This window comes from Selaginella moellendorffii, unplaced genomic scaffold (genome assembly GCF_000143415.4).
Source record: "Selaginella moellendorffii unplaced genomic scaffold, v1.0 SELMOscaffold_62, whole genome shotgun sequence".
Taxonomy (NCBI): domain Eukaryota; kingdom Viridiplantae; phylum Streptophyta; class Lycopodiopsida; order Selaginellales; family Selaginellaceae; genus Selaginella; species Selaginella moellendorffii.
In genome coordinates this window covers 185,721-205,152 of record NW_003314323.1, presented here as the reverse complement: position 1 = coordinate 205,152, position 19,432 = coordinate 185,721, and the positions used below count along the sequence as shown (strand labels likewise).

Genomic DNA, 19,432 nt, shown 5'->3' with positions numbered 1-19,432 from the left:
TAAGAGCTTCAGAACTTGTGGATGGATCTCTATACGTGGCAGTGTCCAATCTATACGACAGCCATTCTTGAGTGAGGAGATAAAAGATAGGCCTTTGTGGATTGCCATCTGGGTGCCATCTCATGTACTATATAAAATGCTTCTATGCTTTTCGGCACTTATAATTGTTTAGAAGTAAATAATTGTGGTATTAATTTACCTCTTGATGATGAAGACATTCGTTCTTATTCTACTTTTAATTTTATGTGATAATCTTCAGTCTCAGTTTGTTAGAGTTTGTAATAAGCATGGCCATCTTTCTGATTCTCATATTAAAACTATCATAAACACTGTTGTTTTTATACAATGGAAATGAAAATTATCAATTATGAGTGATATTGTGAGTTACCCTAAATATGAGAGTTTATTTTAGGGTAACCAGAAATAATTTTGCATTTTATTATGGCATAACCAGAATTATGCATCAACATGGTCACACTAATTGTATGTAACCTTAAAATTTTATTGGAGGAAATAAAAAATTCAAGAAAAATATTTTGGGAGACTGCTGGTTGCTAGTTGAATTTATATATGTGGATGGCTTACAAACTTTACGTTCGAATAAAATTGAACTGCTGGTATTTAACTCAAAACTCTCGCTTCTTTGAGGTAGTCAGAGTAGAGAAAAAGCTCCTCCATTTTTTTTTTCCAGAGTCTGTCCACGAAAACTTATTTTTTCTTTCGATCAATCATTTCGGCTGGGTTCTCAGACCTCGTTGAACAACGTGTACACTGGCTGGCTGTGGATCTTCCGAAAAAAGAGTCCTCTGCTCGGGTGCACTAGGATGGCGGCAGAATGGCGAAGCATGGCATCCACTCTTACGATCGTCCTCAATGCGATCCAGCGCGATCTTGGGTACGGCACTTGATAATATCGATCTCCTGAGCAGTGATGATATTACTGATCTGATGTACAAAGGCTGATGCATGGACAGAAAAAACTGAAAGAAGATGATCCGGACAAAGATGAAACATGTGAGCGAAACATAAATCATTGAGTAAGAAGTCACCTGATATGATCAACGCAACTGCTTCGTCTTGGATCCATTTCGTTTCAGTTCCAAGGGTTTAGGCATGTTCCAGAGAAGGCGCGAGTTGGGCGCCCTGAAGCTCCAAAGGCGATGGCTCCGCACCATGGCCGCATTGCCTGGAGCTGCAACAGAGGCGGTAAGAAATCTTGCCGCAAAGACCAACCTCCTCGACGCGCTGGGACGAGCCACCAAGTCGAAGTCCCTTGCCGAAGGTAAGCGCCTCCACTCCCAGGTCGTGGAGCAAGGCCTCAACCACGACCCGGAGCTCCAGAACCAGCTCGTCCAAATGTACTCGGCTTGCGGGAGCTTGGAAGATGCTCGCAAGCTCTTCGACGCCGTCGCCTGTCCAAAGGTCCTCTCCTGGAACATGTTGATCGCGGCTTACGGTAACGCTGGGAGGATCCCCGAGGCGAGGCGGCTGTTCGAGAGGATGCCCGGGAAGACCTCTGCGTCGTGGACAACCATGGTGACCATGTATGCCAAGTCCGGGCACAAGGAGGAAGCAAAGTCGATGTTTGATTCCACCCGGGAGCCCAGCACCATTGCCTGGAACGCGATGATCTCTCTGTACGCTCATACTGGCCAGCTCCAGGAGGCCAAGTCGATGTTTCACAGGATGCCGGAGCCCAGCGTCGCCTCCTACAACGTGATGATCTCGGCGCTCGGCTACAATGGCTGCGTCTCCGAGGCCAAGAGCTTGTTCGACAGCATGAAGGACCGGACTGTTGTCTCCTGGAATGCCATGGTCACGGCTTTCGCTCAGAACGCTCGCGTTGACGAGGCCGAGAAGCTTTTCCGGGAGATGCCGGACAAAAGTGTCATTTCCTGGAATGCCATGATCGCTGGATTCGGCCAGAACGGACGTCCAAAGCAGGCTCTCGAGCTCTTTCGACGCATGGACCTGGAAGGGTTGCAGCCGAGTAGGATGACTTACTGCAGCGTGCTCGATGCCTGTGCGAACCTCACGGCTTCTTCACTGGGTAGGATCATTTGCGACGGAATGGATGAAGCATTGGCCAAGGATATCAGTGTCGCCAACTCAATCTGCAACATGTACGGCAAGTGCGGTCTCCCGGAGTTAGCAAGGCAAACGTTTCTTGAAATGACTTACCGTGACGTAGTATCTTGGACAGCGATCATCGCGGCCTACGCACAGAATGGATACAGCTCCGAAGCTCTGGACATCTTCCGGATCATGGTTCAAGCAGGAGTGGAGCCCAACGGGATAACGCTGATCAACACTCTCTCTGCTTGTAGCCACGGCGCTTTGTTCGACGAAGGCTCTGATATCTTCAGCTCGTTGGTAAGTGGTGACTACTATGGTGTCACTGCAAACGAGTCACACTTTCTGTGCGCGATTGACCTCCTTGGACGGGCTGGCTACCTGAAAGACGCAGAAACTCTCATCACTAAAATGCCATTTAAAGCCGGTGCTGTAGCATGGACGAGCTTACTCAGTGCTTGCCGGACTTTCCGAGACTTGAAACGGGCAGGCCGGGTTGCTAACCATCTCTTTGAGTTGGACGAGAGCTCCATAAAAGATCCAGCACCTTATGTTATGCTGTCCAACATCTACGCCAGCGCTGGGGACAGAGCTGCGGAAATGAAACTCAGAGACCAGATAAGAATCAAGTGCAGAAAGAAGCTACCTGGAAAGAGTACAATCACCATCAAAGGCCAGACCAACGAGTTCTATTCACTCGATGAGACGCATCCACGGAGAGATGACGCTTATAACGAGCTGAGGAGGCTGTTCCAGACGATGAAGGAGGCCGGGTACGTTCCAGACACAAGGATAGCTGAAATGGAAGAAGAAGAAACGGAGCAGTCATTAAGTTACCACAGTGAAAAGCTTGCACTTGCCTTTGGAGTTCTCAACACTCCACCCGAGGCGTCTCTTTGCATCGTCAAGAACCTCAGAGTCTGCTCGGACTGCCATAACGTCATCAAGTTTCTGTCCAAACATTTAAACAGAAAAATTGCTGTCAGGGACGCCACCAGGTTTCACCACTTCGAGAACGGATTTTGTTCTTGCCGCGATTGTTGGTAGCTGAGTATTTCCAAAGAGCTTGCCAAAAGCAATTAGTTGAATTCTATATTGCTGTAATTTTGCATACAAAACTGGACAAAGTAGTCACCTTGAGTCAATCTGTATTGTACATACTAATCTTCTGCCTGGAGGAAAAGAAGAGTAAGAAATAGCAACAATAAGTGTACACCACCTTCAGGGGTCTTTTCCAATGGCAGGCCTTCCTCGTGGCTTCTTTCGCCCGACTGCTATTGACGAGCCAGCAACGCAGAAGACTTTTAGCATAGATCTCGTCCCTACAGTTAAGTAGCGACCGTGAACTAGGTAGCTCAAATCCGAAAATACATACCTAGTGCAGCAACAGAGGTATCTTTACTTTTCTCATCACGACTCAGCGGTGTAGCGCATTTGGCAGAGGTTGGGTGTCCAAGAGAAGTCTTCCAGGTATGGAGCTTTCCCGCGCTAGAAATTCCAGCGACTACCCCGACTCCAAGTGCAACCTTCTGTAGCTTGTCCTCTGTTGGAACTTTTAAAGCTGATTTTGGTGAATTCTCAACGCCGAGGAAGGAATTGGGAAGTCCGTGAGTCCATTGGTGAACTTCACCGTCATCTGTTAGAGCTATAAAGTTCTGACCACAGCAAGCAATATCCACAACCTGTTACTGAAATGTTACTACACAAAGATTTATAAAAACAAAACCAGAAACCTTTCGGTTGACTAGACTGCCAAGAGCAGGTTGACATACAGAAAATGTTGCATTGCCGGTGCCGGGGAAATAACCACGACCCCAAGTCCAGGCCCGACCATCATCAGTCAGAATAATAGCGTGATATGCACTTCCACACTAAAATTATCACGATAAGAAGATAACTAAATAGACGCATAGACTACCTGGATTTTCAAAGGCCTTCCCGAAAATCCTGTGATGTGGTTCACTTCTTCCATGAAGTCCTTCGTTGCAGATCTAATATAAACGCGATCGGTGTCCATAATGTACCTGCATTGCAACTATGTTAAGCGTGCATAACTTGAAGCCACATGTACCCGATGAATGGAGGCTCGTCAAATGCGTCAACGGTTCCAACAGCCACTTGAGAAATCCGGCCCAAATTGTTCACAGTCGTGTCATTCAATTTCAATAAATCTTCAAGGCTTGGATACTGGAATTCCTCCAACAAAGAATAAGTATGAACCTTCAGGAGGTAATATGTCAGATAAAGAACAGCAATCTAATACATACAGGTTCATGAGGCTGAGAACCTTGAAGAACGTACTCATTTCCATTATAAGACACCGCAGCTAGGAAAAAAGGATCTGGAACCTGTAGAGTGCGTTAAAAATGTTGCCGAAAAGCTTTGACAATTCACCTGGTCTTCTTGATGAGAAGAGTAACCTGCCGATGATCTCTCCAACTCTGGTCCAGCAATGTCAACCAAAACTATAGTTTTATCATCCAGACTGGAAATATGTTCCCATGCATCGCAACGCTCAGTAATATTTCCATGCTTGTTTCGCCAAACAAAAACCTGTCCCGCAGCTGTTAACACAGCAAGATGATGCTGGCTTGCCTGAAATTGTTTATATGTATTAGACGTAAACGATGAAATTGAACTACTTACGGCTAAATGAACAATGGGAGACTTTGTTGGCAGAGTCCCCATAGCTTTCAGATCGGGACACTTAGCTTTGTCGAAAGCGACAACTTCGCCCCATGCAAAATACTCCAGTTTTTCAGTGTTATTTTCCAAGAAACGGGCTCTTTCAAACGCTGGATGCAATGCGCCTGGATACTTGACTTGAGAGCTTGTCAGAGGCATCTCATCCAGCTTTTTTCCTCCCCTGTACAATATGGTAATATCAGGGGAAGGACTAAGCAGCGAACTAACGTAGGTACCTCCTTGGAGTATGTTCATTCACCTCTGTGTCATCTACGGATCTGTTGCTGGACGGATTGCTGGACTGTTTGGATTCTGTTTCAACATGGCCATTGCTGACAAGCAATTTGCCGTCGTTGGAAACTAATGTAGCCTTTAACTCCTTCCACTCAAGCTCCTCCGAGTCCCCATCCTCATATACAACCTGTGGCAGACATAATAAAAGAATAAATTAGGAGGAGATTGACTTAGAGAGAAACACGCACCTTGTAAAACTTTGCCTCCGGATCGAACTCAATAACTTTGCCTATATAATTTCTTCCTTTAAAAACTTTCCTGGTTTCTCTTCCGATCAAGCTGAAGCCGTTCTCATTCCCCGAGGAGCTTTTTGATCTGACTACTCTCCGGCTAACGGATTCAGTAGCAGCTTCCTCGGAGGCAGCCTGTATACTTTCAGTAGACACGCTCCCTCTTTCAGCTTGCAAGCTTTCCGCCTTTCGTTTCTTTCCCGATCTTTTGGATCTCGGTGTCTTCTTGATATCCCTATCCCAATCATCGTCTTCAGAAGTTCCTGAAGACGAGGAGAACATACTGAGCTCCTCTACCAGCTCTAGATATTCTTCGTCCGGATCTCTCATCCGCTTAGCCTGACTATCAAAACATGTCATAAGCTCAAAAATCAAAGGTTTCTTACGCTATTTTATCTCCTTCGGACCGTGATCTTTTCTTTGTCATTGATTCCATTCGTTTTTCATATTGAATCAATAAAGGTTCCAGCTCCCACCACCAAAGTTCCTCCTGGTCGCCATCTTCATATTCAACCTATCACATTTCACAACAGCCGAATGGGCACTATTGCAGACAGTTTAGATGAGACTCATACCTTGTACCATTGTCTTTCAGGATCAAAGCCAATGACGTTCCCAATATAGACCTTTCTTCCAAACTTCTTAGCCAACTTATTTCCTTTCAAGGCATTTCCTTCTCCATATTTGCTTCTCTGCAGCTAAAATCTGCTTTAAGAATCGAAGAAACTCAGTGATAAATCGAAGAACCTGTTGTTCTTGGTCTTCTCCAGGGAATGAAGATGGTTGTTCTTCACAAAGCACGCAGTTAGAAAACTTATCAAAGCTAAGCTAAGGAACGATCGATCACGTACCACCAGCAGGAGCTGGAGTAGCAGCATCACCTCCTTGGACGCTCCCAATCATCTGCACGACAACCGCTGGCTCACGATCAATCCCCGAGACCACAGAGCCTCCACCACTCCCGTCGGCGATGGGAACATCCAGCAGCATATTAGCCGCCAGCGACGTATGCGTGTCCGAGGCGATCGATTTCTCTAGCTCCTGCCGCAATTCGTGCAAATCCTTTTCCAAGACTGGCTCCTGCTGATGCTCCATCGCGACCCTTGTCGATCTATCCAGCCATCGCAAGACGCTGCGCAAGAATGCGGTGTCCAGACCTGGATCTTTCTTGAATGTAGGCGCCCTAGCACCGATCTGGAAGCGATTCACCAGGACGCCGTGCCAAGAAGCTCACCGAAGATGGAATCTACCATGGCGCTGTGCTCCAGTCGCCGAGGAGTCGATCTTTCGAGACGAAATCGCCAGCCCTCTCCCTCCCTCCAAAATCCCTGCTAGGGTTATTCGTAATGCCAAAGGTTTAGGGTTTTGATGCTCCGGGGCGGAGAATGTGGAGCACTGTCTCACGATCACGACAAGGTATGCGCAGATTCTAGCTCTTTGTGCCGATTTCGTGATGGATTCGCATCACAGGATCGATCAGATTGGCCTGGAGAGGAATTTTTTCTCGAGAATCCAGAGGTATAACTTGATATGTTCATGGCTATTGTTCTTAATAGCAGGCTTCTTGCAGGAAAAAACGAGCATGTATCCATTTTCGATCCAAGAAGAGGTATGATCTTTGGAAGTTTCGATTGTGTTTATGGTTCTAAGTTCTCACAGGGAAAAACGAGGTCGTTACGAACTCCATCGCCATATCTTCGTTCTCGTCAGCGACAGAGCAGGGAAAACGATTCTTCTGTCGAACTTTTGTGACAAGTTCGTGCATGGAGGCTCAAGCAAGGTGGACGAACCCACAAACTGGCGAGTACGTTGGATTGAATCTAAACGAGAACGAGAAGAAAAGGCGAGCGATCGAGAATGCGAAGCTCCTCCGTGAGAGAGGAGCGTTTAGGCAGCACAACATGACCCCGGAAGCAAAGCTTATGTGGAGGCTCGAATTGGTACTTCCATTTGTTTTCTATGATCTCAGGTGTTCTAACTCCTTTTCTTTTTCTTCTTCACCTTGCAGACTAGACGGAAGCTTGCTCTCCAAAAGCAGCGGCTCGAGAGCCTGAAACTTCCACCGGACGAGGAGTCCGAGCACGATCCAGAAATACTCACGCCAGAGCAGCTCTACTCGCTCAAGAAGCTCGCAAACATGAACAGGAACTACGTTCCGGTTGGAGTGCGAGGGATTTTTGGTGGAACCATCGAAAACATCCACCAGCACTGGAAGTTCCACGAGACGTGCCAGATCGACCTCCATATGTTCCACAAGAGCAAGATCAAAGACATGGCGGCCGAGCTGGCGAGACTGAGCGGAGGCATCGTTGTAGACATCATAGGCACCACTGTCTACATGTACCGAGGCAGGAACTACAGGCAGCCAAACGAGCTAATTCCCGAGAACCAGCTCTCCAAGAGAAATGTAAGTAGCTCTCACTCTTTCTCTCAAGTTCTCCGATTCTTTCACGCTAGATCAACTCCACCATTTTGCTTGATCGTTCTTCTTGTCACTCAACTTCTTTATCTTCTTTTGTTTTCTCTAAGTCCTCTAGCTGTTTTGCTAGATCATCGTCTTTTGGTTGTACCAAGTTTCTCTAGATCACACTGAAACACATCACCGTTTTGCTTGATCGTTCTTCTTGTCTCAAGTCCTCCAGCGGTTTTGCTAGATCATCGCCTTTTGGTTCTACCAAGTTTCTCTAGATCACACTGAAACATTGCTGTGTTTTTTCCTTCCAGGCTTTGTACAGGGCTAGATACAATCAAAGCAAAGAAGCTCTGGAAGCTCATATGAGCAGACTGGCTGCTCGACTGGAGAAGATGCGCCAAGAGTCGGACGTGGCTGGACTGGTGGAAAAGATCGCGTTTGTGGCGCCTCCACTCAAGCACAAGAAGAGAGAGCCTCCGCGGCCAAAGTCCAATCCAGCCGAGTACCAAGACTTCACCGAGGACGAGTTTGGAGGCAAGGACGACAAAACCGACACGGACGATAACTTAGTGGGAGGAGATGTTTCATCCGACGAGTTTGAGAGCGATGGTGAATTTCCATGAAGAGAAGAGTTAAAAAGAAAGTAAAAAAGCCGCGAAGATCTGTCTACTAAGTTAAAATGGGTTAAAGCTATATCGGCTGTAGTGAAGAAAATTCAAAAACTTCACACCATCCATTGTCGTCTAGTCCGGTCAGGATACCTGGCTTTCACCCAGGCGACCCGGGTTCAAATCCCGGCAATGGAATTGCAATTTTTTAGTCCATATAGTTTTAAGGGTTTATTCTGTTTTGATTCCTTGAATTTCTAGGGCTTGAGGAGAGGAAGGATGCCGCAGCGCCACTCCAAGAACAACAACGATCTCGCATTCTTCACATACGATGAGCGGCGCAAGCTTGGCTATGGCACGCAGAAGGAGCGGCTGGGCAAGGATTCGATCAAGCCATTCGATGCCTGCTGCATTTGCCTTAAGCGCCTCACCGATCCGCAGTGCTGCCAAAAGGGCCATCTCTTCTGCAAGGAGTGCATTCTCGAGTCCCTGCTAGCTCAGAAGAAGGACATCAAGAGGTATGGATTTTCCTTGATTTGTGCTTGGGGAAAGGATAGATTTTGCAACGCCTTTGTGGGCGCTACAGGAAGATCGCGTTGTTCGCGACGCAGCAAAAGAAGGATCAAGAGGACGAGCTGGAGCGGCGAAATCTCGAGAAGGAGCGCGCGCTCGAGGCATTCGATCGCCAGAACAACAGCGCGGTGCCTCACCACGACAAGAACCACGACTTTGGCGACGCCAAGGCTGGATTCCAGGGAGCCAACAGCGTCAAAGTCACGTCTTACGAAGAGGAGGCGCTGAAAAGCATGAAAGCTTTCTGGCTTCCATCGGCGACTCCAGAGGCTGCCGAGAGAATCGACGCTCCATCGACTGATACGATCTGTCCGGAAGGGAAGGAGAAGCTCAAGCTCAAGCAGCTCTTCACGATTTCTTTCAGCGAGATCGTCGACCCGGAAGGGAAGGACACGGAAGAGAACCGGTATATGTGTCCTTCGTGTTCCACCACGCTGACGAACAGGACGACGCTGGTGGTGATCAATAGCTGCGGTCACGTCCTGTGTAAGAAGTGTGCCGAGCAGTTCATCATCCCGGAGAAGGCTTGCTCGGTGTGTAACCGGCCGTGCAAGGCCAAGAACATGGTGACGCTGGAGAAAGGTGGCACTGGTTTCGCTGGTCACGATGAAAATCTGGAAGCCAAGACGTTCAAGCATGTTGGTAGTGGCACCGGCATGGGGCTTTCGAGACCAGCTCGCGTCTAGCTGAAGTTTCGAAGTTAAAAACAAGATCAATCGGGAAGAACAAGTTTACCTTCTGATGAGACAAGCAAAACTTTCGCGTTGATGTGATATACCGCAGCACGGGATCAATCAAAGGATGGAAAGGAGGAGAAAAGTGTACCATTTGATTATGAACACGATCAGTGACTTCTCCGGATGTGATCTCGGCCTTCCTCTTTCCTGTAGAGGAAAAACTGGTTTAGCCTTTGGTACACCAGCTTTGCTGTGTGGTTCGTGGTCTTCTTGTAGATTTTGTAGATCAGCGTGTCTTTGCGTTTCTTGATCTCCTCCACTGCCAAAAGTTTCACTTTTAGGAACCGGAATTTGATTTGACAAAGCAGAACCTTGTTTGATCTCGTCCTCCCAGTAGCAATTCCGTTGCAAAGCTCCCAGTATCGGAACCTCGGAGTTGAGCACGTCTTGGAGCAAAGGATAAAACTTTGGAGACATTAGTTCCTTCACTCCCACTTCGTCCACGACAAAGAGCTCGGTCTCGTAGTGTAGCTGCACACACACACAAGAAAAAAAAAAAAAAATCAAACTTTGCTCAATCGCGCTCGATTCAGTAAACATACTTTTAACTCCGGTAAAGCGATGGATTCGAAAGCTCCAATGTCGATCCTATGCTTTCCCAGAAATGGCGGAGTCCGTGTCGCGGACCACCTAAGGAAGAAAAAGAATGAACAAAAAACGCGTTTCCATGTCAAAAAAGAGAATGAAAATCGAAAATCTTCTCACACGGAATGGGATATGTTGACGTGAAGATCTTGCTGGGGCCATTCACCGAGACCGATTCCACGCCAATGTTCTCACCCCTGCGAAGCAATGGTTCTTCCAGGACAAAAGAACGCACGGTCAGAGCTACAGCATTTATAAAGCGCCAGACAAATAGTTCCTACTCTGGTAGAAGCCCTGGACTCGCAGCCTGGGGTGATTCTTCCTGAGCTTCTCAAGGATAGACGCGATCGCGGTAGACTTGCCCGTGCCCTGGAGCAGTGATTTAGCCAGTCGATCGACAATGCGATCGATCCACATACCGGATAGCCGAGCATGAAGAAGACGCGCTTGGGGATTTTGAGCTTCTTCACTCCAATCGGCCGCGGCGACAGGACGTGGCCCTTCTTGGAGACGAGGTAAGGGAGATCAAGCCGGAGCCCCATCGCGCCAAGAACCCTAGGAAGAAAAGCGCGGCATTTTTGCGTGGGCTAGGGTTTTATCGCTATCTCGCGCGATCATCTGCTAGCTGCGGCTCGGGAGAGGAAGAGATTTCGATCACGCATCGCAACGGGGATCAGGGTAATTGGGGCTTGGATTTCTAGTCAATGCGAGGAGCAGCGCCACGATGATTGGAATCGAGGTCATCCCCATCAGCACGCTCTTGACGCTCATCACCACACAGGTGCTGGAGATTGCCATCGCCGCCAAGGATGTCCTGGTGGAGAAGGAGAGCTTCCAGAAGCTTTCGCGCTACCTCCACGACATCGAGCCCGTGCTCGCGGAGCTCAAGGAGCGCTGCTTCAAGGATCTCACGGCAGCCAACCAGGCGCTCCAGTCGCTCAAGACCGACCTGGATCGAGCGCACACGCTGGTAAGCGATTGCACGGACAAGTCCAAGTTCTACTTGCTGCTCCATTGCCGCTCCATCGTCAAGGACGCACAGGTGGTGACTCGCGATATCGGCAAGGATCTGGAGCTCTTGTCCCTGGCCGGGACGGAGCTCTCGCTTGATATCCGGGACAACCTCTTGAGAGTCAAGAACCAGTTCTTGAGCGCTGAGTTCCAGGCGTCCGAGACAAAGTTACAGATACTCAGCAAGCTCGAGGAGGGGATCCGGGATCACAGGACGGACCAGGGCTTCGCCAACGATCTTATCGTCGCCATCGCCATGGCCGTGGGAGTTCCAGTGGAGCCATCCGAGATCAACAAGGAGCTCTCGAGCTTTAAAAGAGAGAAGGAGCTGCTGGCTGAGCGAAAGCAAATGCAGGAGCAGGCTTTCATGGAGCAAGTGATCGATCTTCTGTCCAAGGCCGACGCTGCCTACACGTCAGATGTTCTAAGACAGCGGTACAAGGAGGCGTCCGAGCACATTGGAATCACTGAGCCGGTTGATCCACTGAGCTCCTTCATCTGTCCGCTCGCGCGTGAGGTTATGATCGATCCAGTGACTGCTTCGAGCAACCGGACTTACGAGCGAAGTGAGATCGAAAGGTGGTTTGCGAGCGGCCACACGTCGGACCCTTTCACTCATATGGAACTTACGGATTTCACGCTGAGGCCCAACACTTCGCTGAGGAAGGCTATCCAGGAGTGGACGGATCAGAACTACTGCATACGGATTCGTCGAGCGAAGCATTTTCTCCAAAAGAGGGACGTGGCACTGGCGCAGAATGCTCTGGATGATTTGTGCAAGCTGTGCGAGGAGAGCAACACGAACACGGAGTGGATCGCCGCAGAGAATGTTATTCCGGAGATCATTGAGGTGATGAAGCTGCGTGACAAGGAGGTCCAAAGGAGAGCTCTCACAGCTCTGCGGATTCTCGTGCACAACAATTTTAGAAACAGAGTACGTATCTTCGTCTCTTCTTTCTGTCTACTTCATGTATAAGTTATGCTTGCGCTTTTTCTACTCCAGGATGAAGTTGTCCAGGTTGGCGGACTGGAACAAGTCGTTCGATGCCTCGGGAAGAGTACGTTAAAAAAGCTGGCGCTGTCGGTATTGCTGGAGCTTCTGCAAGGGGATGAAAGATCTGTTTGCGAGAAGCTCTGCCAAGAAAAGAGCGCCGTCTTACATCTCGTGATGCTCCACAATGAGAACGAGCCGACAGCAAAACCTGTCCTTGAGAAGCTTTGCAGCAGCAATGAGAACATTGTGCAAATGGCATCCATGAGCTACTTTGATCCACTGATATCGTCCTTACTTGAAGGTCCGTCATTTCTTTTCTTCTTTTTGGTTTCCTAACCTTGCCAGGTCTTGTACAGGTAGTGAGGAATCGAAGTTGGCTATGGCTCGAGCCCTTGGGAACCTCGAGTCTCTGTCGGATCAAAACAAGCTCATGCTTGGAGAGAAAGGAGTCATCGGTCCTCTCCTCCAGATGATGATAAGCGATAAACTCGAAGCAAAAGCTACTGCGTTGGAGGCGTTGAGGAATCTGTCGTCAAACTCTCAGAACCAGCGAAGCATGGCACAAGCTGGTGGATTTCCCGTTCTCATGGACAATCTGACGTCTCCCAGGCTCCCTCAGACTTGCAAAGAAGCTGCAGCAATAACTCTCAAGAATATAGCGCAAGGAAATACGGACGCATCGCTCACTGACCGGGATGGGCACGCAGTGAACGTAAAACAGGCCGTCGAGACGCTCATCGGTCTCATGGAAAGCTCCTCGCACGGCTTGATTCTTCGGGCACCTATTCTCCTGGTACTTCATGGACTGGCACAATCAAAAGACGGGGAACTAGTACAGGAAGTGATAAAGGAACAGCAAGGAGTAGCTTTTCTGGTTGGGCTGCTCGATGGAGCCGAGAGAGAAGTCCGTGACTCGGCTGTGTTCCTGCTTCGCTCCATGTCGGAAGGAGCTGGAGGCGACATTTTCGACTGCCTGTACACCGAGAAGAAGCTGGAACACTTCGTTAACTTGATCGGCAACTGTTCTTCCGCAGACATCCGAGCAGATCTTTTAATGGTACTGGCGAGCTTCCCGAGCAACAAGCAAACCATGGAGACACTGATGGAGGCTGGAGCTGTGACCACGGTGCTGGCCCAGGTGAAAGGCGACAGCTCCAAAGTCACTGAGAGTGCTCTCGCTGCGCTCGAGAGGTTCACGGAGCCAACTAACGTAGAGCTCCAGAGGACTTTGGTGGACTCGGGGATCCATTCTGTCCTGGTGACGATCCTCAACTCGGGAACCACAACAGGGAAGGCAAGAGCAGCACGAGCCCTGAGGAACTTCTCCCTGACCACACTAGACTTGTGCCATCCGCCAACGAGCACAGGATGGCTTTGTTTCCGGCCGACAGTGCCAGCGATTTGCAAGGTCCACACCGGAGTATGCAGCGTCAAGACCACGTTTTGCATCGTGGAAGCCAGGGCGGTTCCGGGTCTGGTTGCTCTACTGGACGAGCCAAGCAGCGTTGCCGCCGAAGCAGCAGTAGAGGCTTTCTTCACTTTTGTCTCCAGTGAAGAAACTAGAGAACGCGGGGCCTGGTTTCTTCACGAAGCAAACGCAATCCTCAAATCACTGGGCTTGCTCGCTCACGGGACAGCCACGGCCAAGGAGCGCACGGTCGATCTCCTGGCGTGCCTCTTCAAACTAAAGAATATGAGAGAAACTTATTGCGGGCGAGCAAAGCTCCCTCTGGTGGAACTGGCGCAGCACGGATCGGTCACTGTGAAGAAGAAAGCTGGCAAAGTTCTAGCGCAGTTGTCAATGATCCAGGAGGTCTCCAGCTATTTTTAAAAGGTAAGCCAAAGTTCTATCATTTCTTTCTCGTTGGCCTTCTAACCAAGATCAATCAGGAAACGGTGTCTCTATCATGTCATATAAACATAGAGCCCGTGCTATCGTACTACAACACGATCATCGTCTCTGGCAAGTTGTCCATTCTCCTTCGTGATTAATCTCTTCTGTCACCAATCGATTACTGAGTTCAGCTCTCGAGAGTAACTATTGTGAAGTCGAAACGTGAGGTATGTAAAAAGGATTTTACCTTTTCATCATATATATATATACACATCCATCCTGGGGTTTCAGTGAGAGTTATAATTGATATCTCGTTCGACTTGGATGATACTCTTCCCAAGTAGAACGAGTAGTGACTGTAGCATACGTTGGGAAACTCTGGCCTTCTCGCTCTTGTCTTCTAGCCAAAACAAAGTTACAAATAGCACAACTCAACAAGAACCTCTTTATCTTCTCAGAGTACTTATTGAACCGGAAGAGAGTAACTATTTTCTTACCTCAGAAACATTCCAAATTCTTAACGTTCCATTGATATAAAATACATAAAACAGATTATGAAGTGGTTAATATAAACCAATCCAAAGCTTTCTTCAAAAAATATTTGGATGTGTATGCATATTCCAAATAAGTTAAGATCAAATTTTGATCTTTGAATTCCAACAACACCATTTTAAAAAACTAAAGGACCTTTATTTTCTAAAACTAGTGGGCCTTTAAGCTGTTTCACTTAAAGCATTCATCTTTTTGAGCCAAGGAAGGTGTACAAGGAGCTCCATCTTCTCCAAAACTACCCAATGACTTCACTCAGTAACATTAAAATTATAAGAATATGCTAGATATAAAGGTAGAAATTAACAGATGTTTAATAAAACTCCCTTTACCCAAAGTTAGCTTTAAACACACTCATGTGATGCTAAAGAAGAGCAGCAAAGTGTACAAGGAGTTTTATCTTCTCCAAAAGTACCCATTGTTTGCTTCCTCCTCCCAAATAGAGTGGCTTTCAGTTTGGAAGTGTGGAAGTTGATGACATACCTGAAAGAGCAACACTTGACTTATACAAAGTGCAATCAAAGTGAATGTGGCAACTTCAATTACTTCAGCAATGACAACATTAGCTAGCCAAAGTACCATTGCAGTTAATGCAAGAAAAAATTTACCTATAGTGGAAAAACAAAACTCACATATATGAAGCAGCCAAGATTAAACCACTTAGGAAGACATGGCACATTAAGACAAGAAGCTCAAACATGCTCCAGTTCAAGACTATATGAGTAAAGGGTTCGCAGTGAAGCGAAACAGAATGGTCAACAGACTGATAAAGCTGGGGTAGTGATTCACATGCAGGATGTGGAAGATCTCTATATCAATGGTTTAATATCATAGCATTGCTTGAGGAGAATGAAGTTGCACACGAAAAGGAACACACCCCTATTATGATCTTTAAAATGGCAGAAATACCAGTGAATGACAAAGAGATAATTGAAATTCTGTTGTCAAATCTGAGATGAGGAGATGCTAGATCTCACATTTGAAGAAGTTTTGGAGCAGCTAGAACAAGGAGGACTTGGCAGAAATTCAAATAAGTAACAATGAAATGAGTCAAATTCTTTATAATGTGGACAATGAAGATTATGTGTTTGAGAAGGATTCTTAGGAGGAGCAGCCAGAGGCAATAGAGGTTTTATAAGCAATATCAGTGAAAGGAAAAAATAATAATGTTCTAAAAGTGTCAATTTGAGAAATCTAGATGTGGTGATATTTTCAATTTCAAATGAAATCACTTTGGTAGTTTTTCTTGTTGATCAAATCAAATTCAAAACAATCAAGCCATCACAAGCAGTATAAAATAATAAAAGAAGCAAAATCAACACAATACATCAAGTGCTTGGCTTTTTTTTCTGCAATTCTAAACTTTGAAAGTCACAACCTCATATAATGTTACCATTGAATGAAACACATTAATCTTTAGTGATTCCCAATGAGATCACGTATGTGAGCGTGCTTGGGGCTTGCTCGAGCGTCAAGGATGTGGAAGAGGGAAGAAAGATTCACGGCAGTGTCTTGCAACGATTTGGGGGCAAATTCTCGCAAGAGATCGGGAACACGCTCGTTCACATGTATTGCAAGTGTACATGTAAATTCTGCATGTATGGAAGTTGTAAGATCGCTATCTAGCCTGGAGAATGCATGAGTACCTGAAACGTTGGAGGCCTCAAAGAAAGCTTCAAATCGTGGACGAGAGTCTGAAGTGCCCAACACAGTTTTAACTGAAGAATAAAACATTGAAGAGAAACTTGCCTTCATCTCTGCAATTTCTTGCTCCTTGTTTGACGGCAACATCCTTGCGCTTGGATGAGAGAGCCGTGCAAAGACTCGATCAGCAAACGAAAAGAACAAGGAAAGTCTACAAAATAGCAATCAGAAACTTGCAAATCAAGCAAGCTTCAGATGCTTGGAGAGATTTTATATGATCCATGATCAGTCCTGTTTGCTCTTTGAAATCTAGTTAGCTCTAAACCTTAAGTCAGATGGATTTCATTGTTGTAGCTCGCTGAATTGTGGTGCCTCCTCTGCATGCATTGGTGAGAGAGCTTTGAAGTTCGTCAGCTCTATCAGCATGGACTGAGAGTTGGATTTCTACACCTCTACTTTCATCGCCTTCGTCATAGCTTTCTTTAATGTTCTCGGCTCCGTGAAGCTAAAGCTGGATTCATGACATAGAAATAACACCAATGCTTAGATGATCAAAGCCAAGCTTGAGAACCAGGGAGATCTACACACTCGATACAAGTCAGTGATCCAGAGGAAGGGACTCGCATGCCTGCTGGAAGGTTTGGATCTGGAGCGCACCATCATGGTGGACAACCTCTGGCCGGGGAGGATCGGAACTTCATGCAGGTGGTGTCTCATCTTCGCCGCGGGGCCGACAAGAACTTCCGGCACTACGAGATCGTGATGGAGAACAGGATCGTGAGGATGCTGGGCATGATCTCCATCTCACGCTGACGGAGGCTTTGAGCGCCATGCAGTGGTATGGTGGGAGAGGCTACAGGCACGAAGAGACTCACTCGAACTCGTCTATGAACTTGGATTGAGGGCGATGAAGAGGATCAATCCGGGGGAGCACGGCGCCATGGACGTTTCCATTCGCCGAGTTTGTGCGAGACGAGAAGAACATGTTTGAGTAGGAGCAGGATCGTGGAAAAGCTGCCGAGGAACGCCGAGGTCTTCTGGTGCCAAGCAAGGACTTTAGCTTTGATTTCTAAGTCTTGAAGTTTCGAGTAAAGTTTTCTTCTTCTATTATGATCGATCATTCGTCGTCGTCGTCGTCCATAAACATGGACGCCATTCTCATCGCGATCTGGGAGGCGATCTCTCGCCGCTGTGCGTCCGGCATCATACTGAGATTCTCTCGCATACCCGCCATCTCCTGCATCAGCTGCTCAAACTCGTCCATTCTATACGCTTCGCTGCCATTGCCGGAGCTTCGAACTTGCGAAGCTTCGTGTCCATTGTTATGCCCGACTTCTTCTTCTCCATCGCCGTGAGCTCCACCATCGTCTCCAGCTAGTGTTGTTTCTGAAGCACCGCTAACTCCTCCAGCATGTTCTTCGCTCGCATCGGCAGTAGCTTCTTGCCCTGTCACTGATGCTGCTTCAAGGACACTGCTATCGGTCGCTTGATCCTCGCGGTGGTGGCTTTCGCTCTCAGCGGCAAAGGCTTCGTCGTCTGATACACTCGAGAGAAGCTCGTACTCGATGGTAAAGTCGGACTCCTCGTCGCTCGAAGGATCTACGCGAATACAAGATCGTGCTCGTGACGGTATTTTGGAGATTTCTTTCTCACCTCCTTGTGTGCAAGCTTGAGCTTCACTGGTCGCTTTGCTGGGAGTTGGCTTCATCACCATCCCCGGCCACATGTGAGCCGACAGTGCTCCTCGAATGCGGGACACACCTTGCAAATCTCCATCCAATGACAAACCTGAGAAGGAAAAGCGTAAAGCTAGAAAAGCGATAGAAGGAAGCAGTGCTTACAGTCGTCAAAGGCAACGTTCAGTGCACACGCCTCAATGTACTCGATGCCATTCTCGATGCACCACTCGATCCTGCTATGCTTCTTCTCGTCAACTGGGGGAGCTGGCCCTGCGAGCTCGACCTCTTCGTCGTCAAGCAACGAGCTTCCTTCGTTCCTTTGTATCCCGAATTCCAGAAACTCGGGATGAGGATCACTGGACGACTCTCCAAGCCTTTGTAGCCTCCGGCGGTACTCGACGTGGCCATAGTGTTGCGGCAAACGGTCGGCTTTGTTTCCAACGCAAAGGAGTATCTCAAACGCGGTCAAGTCTGCTCTGGACGCCCAGTTCTTTAGTCGATCAAACGAAGAATCCTATAAACACAATACAAGTTCGATAAGACGGAGAAGAAAAGAAATGCGCTTACGTTGCTAAGATCAAAAACCATGACGAGCGCTTCGCACTGTCCACTCAGAGATTCCAGTCTCTTCACAACCTCGTCAGTTTGTTCTTGCTCCAGCCGAGCCGTCCAGATTCCTACATTTGCAGTGTAGTACTTGGTGTCGATTTTCCAGCTTTTACGCGAAGAAGAAAACTCATGTAAATCTCGGCGCTAGTGCGATCTAACAGCGTACCCATAGCATGTGATCGCTCCTGACGATGCGTCAATTACCTCGCGATCGCGCCTCAACCCTGAATTGCCGCCGAGCTTAGATCTGACAGAAGAACTAGAAATCTCATGCGATTACTCACGATTCGCGATCGTCGTCTTGCCGACGCCCGCCGCGCCAACGCAGAGAATGCTGGGCCTCGATTCGGGATGAAGATCCTCGACGCGCGCTCCTCCTTGCTCCTCGCATTGCTCGAGCTCCATACCCATAGCTTCAGCTATGCCCTAATAGACGAGACGATGAAAAAGAAGGGGCATCATGTTAACCCGGGGCTTTTACACTGTTTATATTATTCTTTCTTTGTATCGTCCACGGGCGGAGATTCTCCCTCTTTGCTTCCTTCCTGGAAATCCAGAGAGATCACGAATTTTTCTTCCCGGCGAATGAATCAAACCTTTCTCATGGATGGAATGGGGCACTGCGCCGGCGCTCGAGCTGGCGGCTTATAATCCTGCCTAAAAACGCGATAGAATTTGGCCTGGAAGCACAGAATGGGAGACGAAATCGTCGAGAATTCCTCGCGAGAAATTGAGCATACCATGAAGAAATCGAAGAGACGAGGGAGAATGTTGACTAGAGGGAGAAGGAAGATCGGCAGCAAGCACGCGATACACACCTGGAAATCAAAAGAGATCAATGCTATGATCGATCAAAACGCGCACACTCACCATCGCGAAGAGCCCTAGAACACAGATGGGGAATTTAGGGCAAA

General features: G+C 47.7%; 7 protein-coding genes and 1 non-coding gene across 9 annotated transcripts; 5 read left to right on the top strand and 3 right to left on the bottom strand.

Annotated features, from left to right (window-relative positions):
* Nucleotides 1–1,052: 1,052 nt before the first annotated feature.
* On the top strand, nucleotides 1,053–3,146 carry LOC112351467 (pentatricopeptide repeat-containing protein At4g02750-like). The gene has a single exon (XM_024689436.1). The coding sequence runs from the start codon at nucleotides 1,114–1,116 to the stop codon at nucleotides 3,118–3,120; it is 2,007 nt and encodes a 668-aa protein (XP_024545204.1). The 5' UTR covers nucleotides 1,053–1,113; the 3' UTR covers nucleotides 3,121–3,146.
* A 6-nt stretch (nucleotides 3,147–3,152) lies between these two features.
* LOC112351466 lies at nucleotides 3,153–6,621 on the bottom strand. Of its 2 annotated transcripts, none has more exons than XM_024689434.1 (15): nucleotides 6,134–6,621; nucleotides 6,030–6,070; nucleotides 5,858–5,980; nucleotides 5,669–5,796; nucleotides 5,241–5,625; nucleotides 4,995–5,179; nucleotides 4,720–4,939; nucleotides 4,468–4,668; nucleotides 4,341–4,421; nucleotides 4,145–4,293; nucleotides 3,992–4,097; nucleotides 3,807–3,944; nucleotides 3,449–3,755; nucleotides 3,293–3,395; nucleotides 3,153–3,245 (listed from the first exon to the last, which is right to left on the bottom strand). In XM_024689434.1, the coding sequence occupies exons 1-14, from the start codon at nucleotides 6,375–6,377 to the stop codon at nucleotides 3,295–3,297; spliced, it is 2,409 nt and encodes an 802-aa protein (XP_024545202.1). In that variant the 5' UTR covers nucleotides 6,378–6,621; the 3' UTR covers nucleotides 3,153–3,245; nucleotides 3,293–3,294. The 2 variants fall into 2 exon arrangements, with proteins under 2 accessions (XP_024545202.1, XP_024545203.1); XM_024689435.1 differs by having other exon boundaries at nucleotides 5,858–5,974.
* Nucleotides 6,622–6,627: 6 nt separating this feature from the next.
* LOC112351468 (uncharacterized CRM domain-containing protein At3g25440, chloroplastic-like) lies at nucleotides 6,628–8,377 on the top strand. The gene is made up of 6 exons (XM_024689438.1): nucleotides 6,628–6,698; nucleotides 6,753–6,800; nucleotides 6,853–6,891; nucleotides 6,942–7,222; nucleotides 7,291–7,689; nucleotides 8,007–8,377. The coding sequence occupies exons 1-6, from the start codon at nucleotides 6,668–6,670 to the stop codon at nucleotides 8,316–8,318; spliced, it is 1,110 nt and encodes a 369-aa protein (XP_024545206.1). The 5' UTR covers nucleotides 6,628–6,667; the 3' UTR covers nucleotides 8,319–8,377.
* Nucleotides 8,378–8,427: 50 nt separating this feature from the next.
* On the top strand, nucleotides 8,428–8,501 carry TRNAE-UUC. Its single transcript has one exon. It is a non-coding gene; the product is annotated as a tRNA-Glu (tRNA).
* A 56-nt stretch (nucleotides 8,502–8,557) lies between these two features.
* Nucleotides 8,558–9,618, top strand: LOC9644079 (E3 ubiquitin-protein ligase CSU1). The gene is made up of 2 exons (XM_002984428.2): nucleotides 8,558–8,821; nucleotides 8,890–9,618. Exons 1-2 carry the CDS (start codon nucleotides 8,583–8,585, stop codon nucleotides 9,560–9,562), a joined length of 912 nt encoding a protein of 303 aa, XP_002984474.1. The 5' UTR covers nucleotides 8,558–8,582; the 3' UTR covers nucleotides 9,563–9,618.
* LOC9644397 lies at nucleotides 9,444–10,772 on the bottom strand. Its single transcript, XM_002984318.2, has 7 exons — nucleotides 10,618–10,772; nucleotides 10,480–10,567; nucleotides 10,321–10,411; nucleotides 10,156–10,243; nucleotides 9,925–10,084; nucleotides 9,612–9,872; nucleotides 9,444–9,562 (listed from the first exon to the last, which is right to left on the bottom strand). Exons 1-6 carry the CDS (start codon nucleotides 10,738–10,740, stop codon nucleotides 9,721–9,723), a joined length of 702 nt encoding a protein of 233 aa, XP_002984364.2. The 5' UTR covers nucleotides 10,741–10,772; the 3' UTR covers nucleotides 9,444–9,562; nucleotides 9,612–9,720.
* Nucleotides 10,773–10,897: 125 nt separating this feature from the next.
* On the top strand, nucleotides 10,898–14,327 carry LOC9644078 (U-box domain-containing protein 44). The gene is made up of 4 exons (XM_024689525.1): nucleotides 10,898–12,143; nucleotides 12,213–12,504; nucleotides 12,560–14,037; nucleotides 14,094–14,327. Exons 1-3 carry the CDS (start codon nucleotides 10,923–10,925, stop codon nucleotides 14,032–14,034), a joined length of 2,988 nt encoding a protein of 995 aa, XP_024545293.1. The 5' UTR covers nucleotides 10,898–10,922; the 3' UTR covers nucleotides 14,035–14,037; nucleotides 14,094–14,327.
* Nucleotides 14,328–17,312: 2,985 nt separating this feature from the next.
* Nucleotides 17,313–19,427, bottom strand: LOC9644396. The gene is made up of 9 exons (XM_024689419.1): nucleotides 19,389–19,427; nucleotides 19,259–19,336; nucleotides 19,115–19,198; nucleotides 18,803–19,063; nucleotides 18,685–18,742; nucleotides 18,477–18,624; nucleotides 18,072–18,423; nucleotides 17,884–18,018; nucleotides 17,313–17,829 (listed from the first exon to the last, which is right to left on the bottom strand). Exons 4-9 carry the CDS (start codon nucleotides 18,927–18,929, stop codon nucleotides 17,348–17,350), a joined length of 1,302 nt encoding a protein of 433 aa, XP_024545187.1. The 5' UTR covers nucleotides 18,930–19,063; nucleotides 19,115–19,198; nucleotides 19,259–19,336; nucleotides 19,389–19,427; the 3' UTR covers nucleotides 17,313–17,347.
* Between the last annotated feature and the right edge of the window lie 5 nt (nucleotides 19,428–19,432).

Excerpts from the sequence above, each read along its gene's own strand:
- LOC112351467 (XM_024689436.1), top strand. The coding sequence starts at position 1,114 with ATGTTCCAGAGAAGGCGCGAGTTGGGCGCCCTGAAGCTCCAAAGGCGA.
- LOC9644396 (XM_024689419.1), bottom strand. The coding sequence starts at position 18,929 with ATGGGTATGGAGCTCGAGCAATGCGAGGAGCAAGGAGGAGCGCGCGTC. Across the intron at positions 18,743-18,802 it reads CAAGACGACGATCGCGAATC|GGTTGAGGCGCGATCGCGAG; the intron begins GTGAGTAATCGC and ends GCGGCAATTCAG. Across the intron at positions 18,019-18,071 it reads GAACGTTGCCTTTGACGACT|GTTTGTCATTGGATGGAGAT; the intron begins GTAAGCACTGCT and ends TTTCCTTCTCAG.
- LOC9644078 (XM_024689525.1), top strand. The coding sequence starts at position 10,923 with ATGATTGGAATCGAGGTCATCCCCATCAGCACGCTCTTGACGCTCATC. Across the intron at positions 12,144-12,212 it reads ACAACAATTTTAGAAACAGA|GATGAAGTTGTCCAGGTTGG; the intron begins GTACGTATCTTC and ends TTTCTACTCCAG. Across the intron at positions 12,505-12,559 it reads GATATCGTCCTTACTTGAAG|GTAGTGAGGAATCGAAGTTG; the intron begins GTCCGTCATTTC and ends GGTCTTGTACAG.
- LOC9644079 (XM_002984428.2), top strand. The coding sequence starts at position 8,583 with ATGCCGCAGCGCCACTCCAAGAACAACAACGATCTCGCATTCTTCACA. Across the intron at positions 8,822-8,889 it reads CAGAAGAAGGACATCAAGAG|GAAGATCGCGTTGTTCGCGA; the intron begins GTATGGATTTTC and ends TGGGCGCTACAG.
- LOC112351468 (XM_024689438.1), top strand. The coding sequence starts at position 6,668 with ATGTGGAGCACTGTCTCACGATCACGACAAG. Across the intron at positions 6,699-6,752 it reads TGTCTCACGATCACGACAAG|GATCGATCAGATTGGCCTGG; the intron begins GTATGCGCAGAT and ends TTCGCATCACAG. Across the intron at positions 7,690-8,006 it reads ACCAGCTCTCCAAGAGAAAT|GCTTTGTACAGGGCTAGATA; the intron begins GTAAGTAGCTCT and ends TTTTCCTTCCAG.
- LOC9644397 (XM_002984318.2), bottom strand. The coding sequence starts at position 10,740 with ATGGGGCTCCGGCTTGATCTCCCTTACCTCGTCTCCAAGAAGGGCCAC. Across the intron at positions 10,568-10,617 it reads TCTTCATGCTCGGCTATCCG|GGCACGGGCAAGTCTACCGC; the intron begins GTATGTGGATCG and ends TCACTGCTCCAG. Across the intron at positions 9,873-9,924 it reads GGAGGACGAGATCAAACAAG|TGGAGGAGATCAAGAAACGC; the intron begins GTTCTGCTTTGT and ends AACTTTTGGCAG.
- LOC112351466 (XM_024689434.1), bottom strand. The coding sequence starts at position 6,377 with ATGGAGCATCAGCAGGAGCCAGTCTTGGAAAAGGATTTGCACGAATTG. Across the intron at positions 4,940-4,994 it reads AATGAACATACTCCAAGGAG|GGGAGGAAAAAAGCTGGATG; the intron begins GTACCTACGTTA and ends CATATTGTACAG. Across the intron at positions 3,396-3,448 it reads TACCTCTGTTGCTGCACTAG|GGACGAGATCTATGCTAAAA; the intron begins GTATGTATTTTC and ends ACTTAACTGTAG.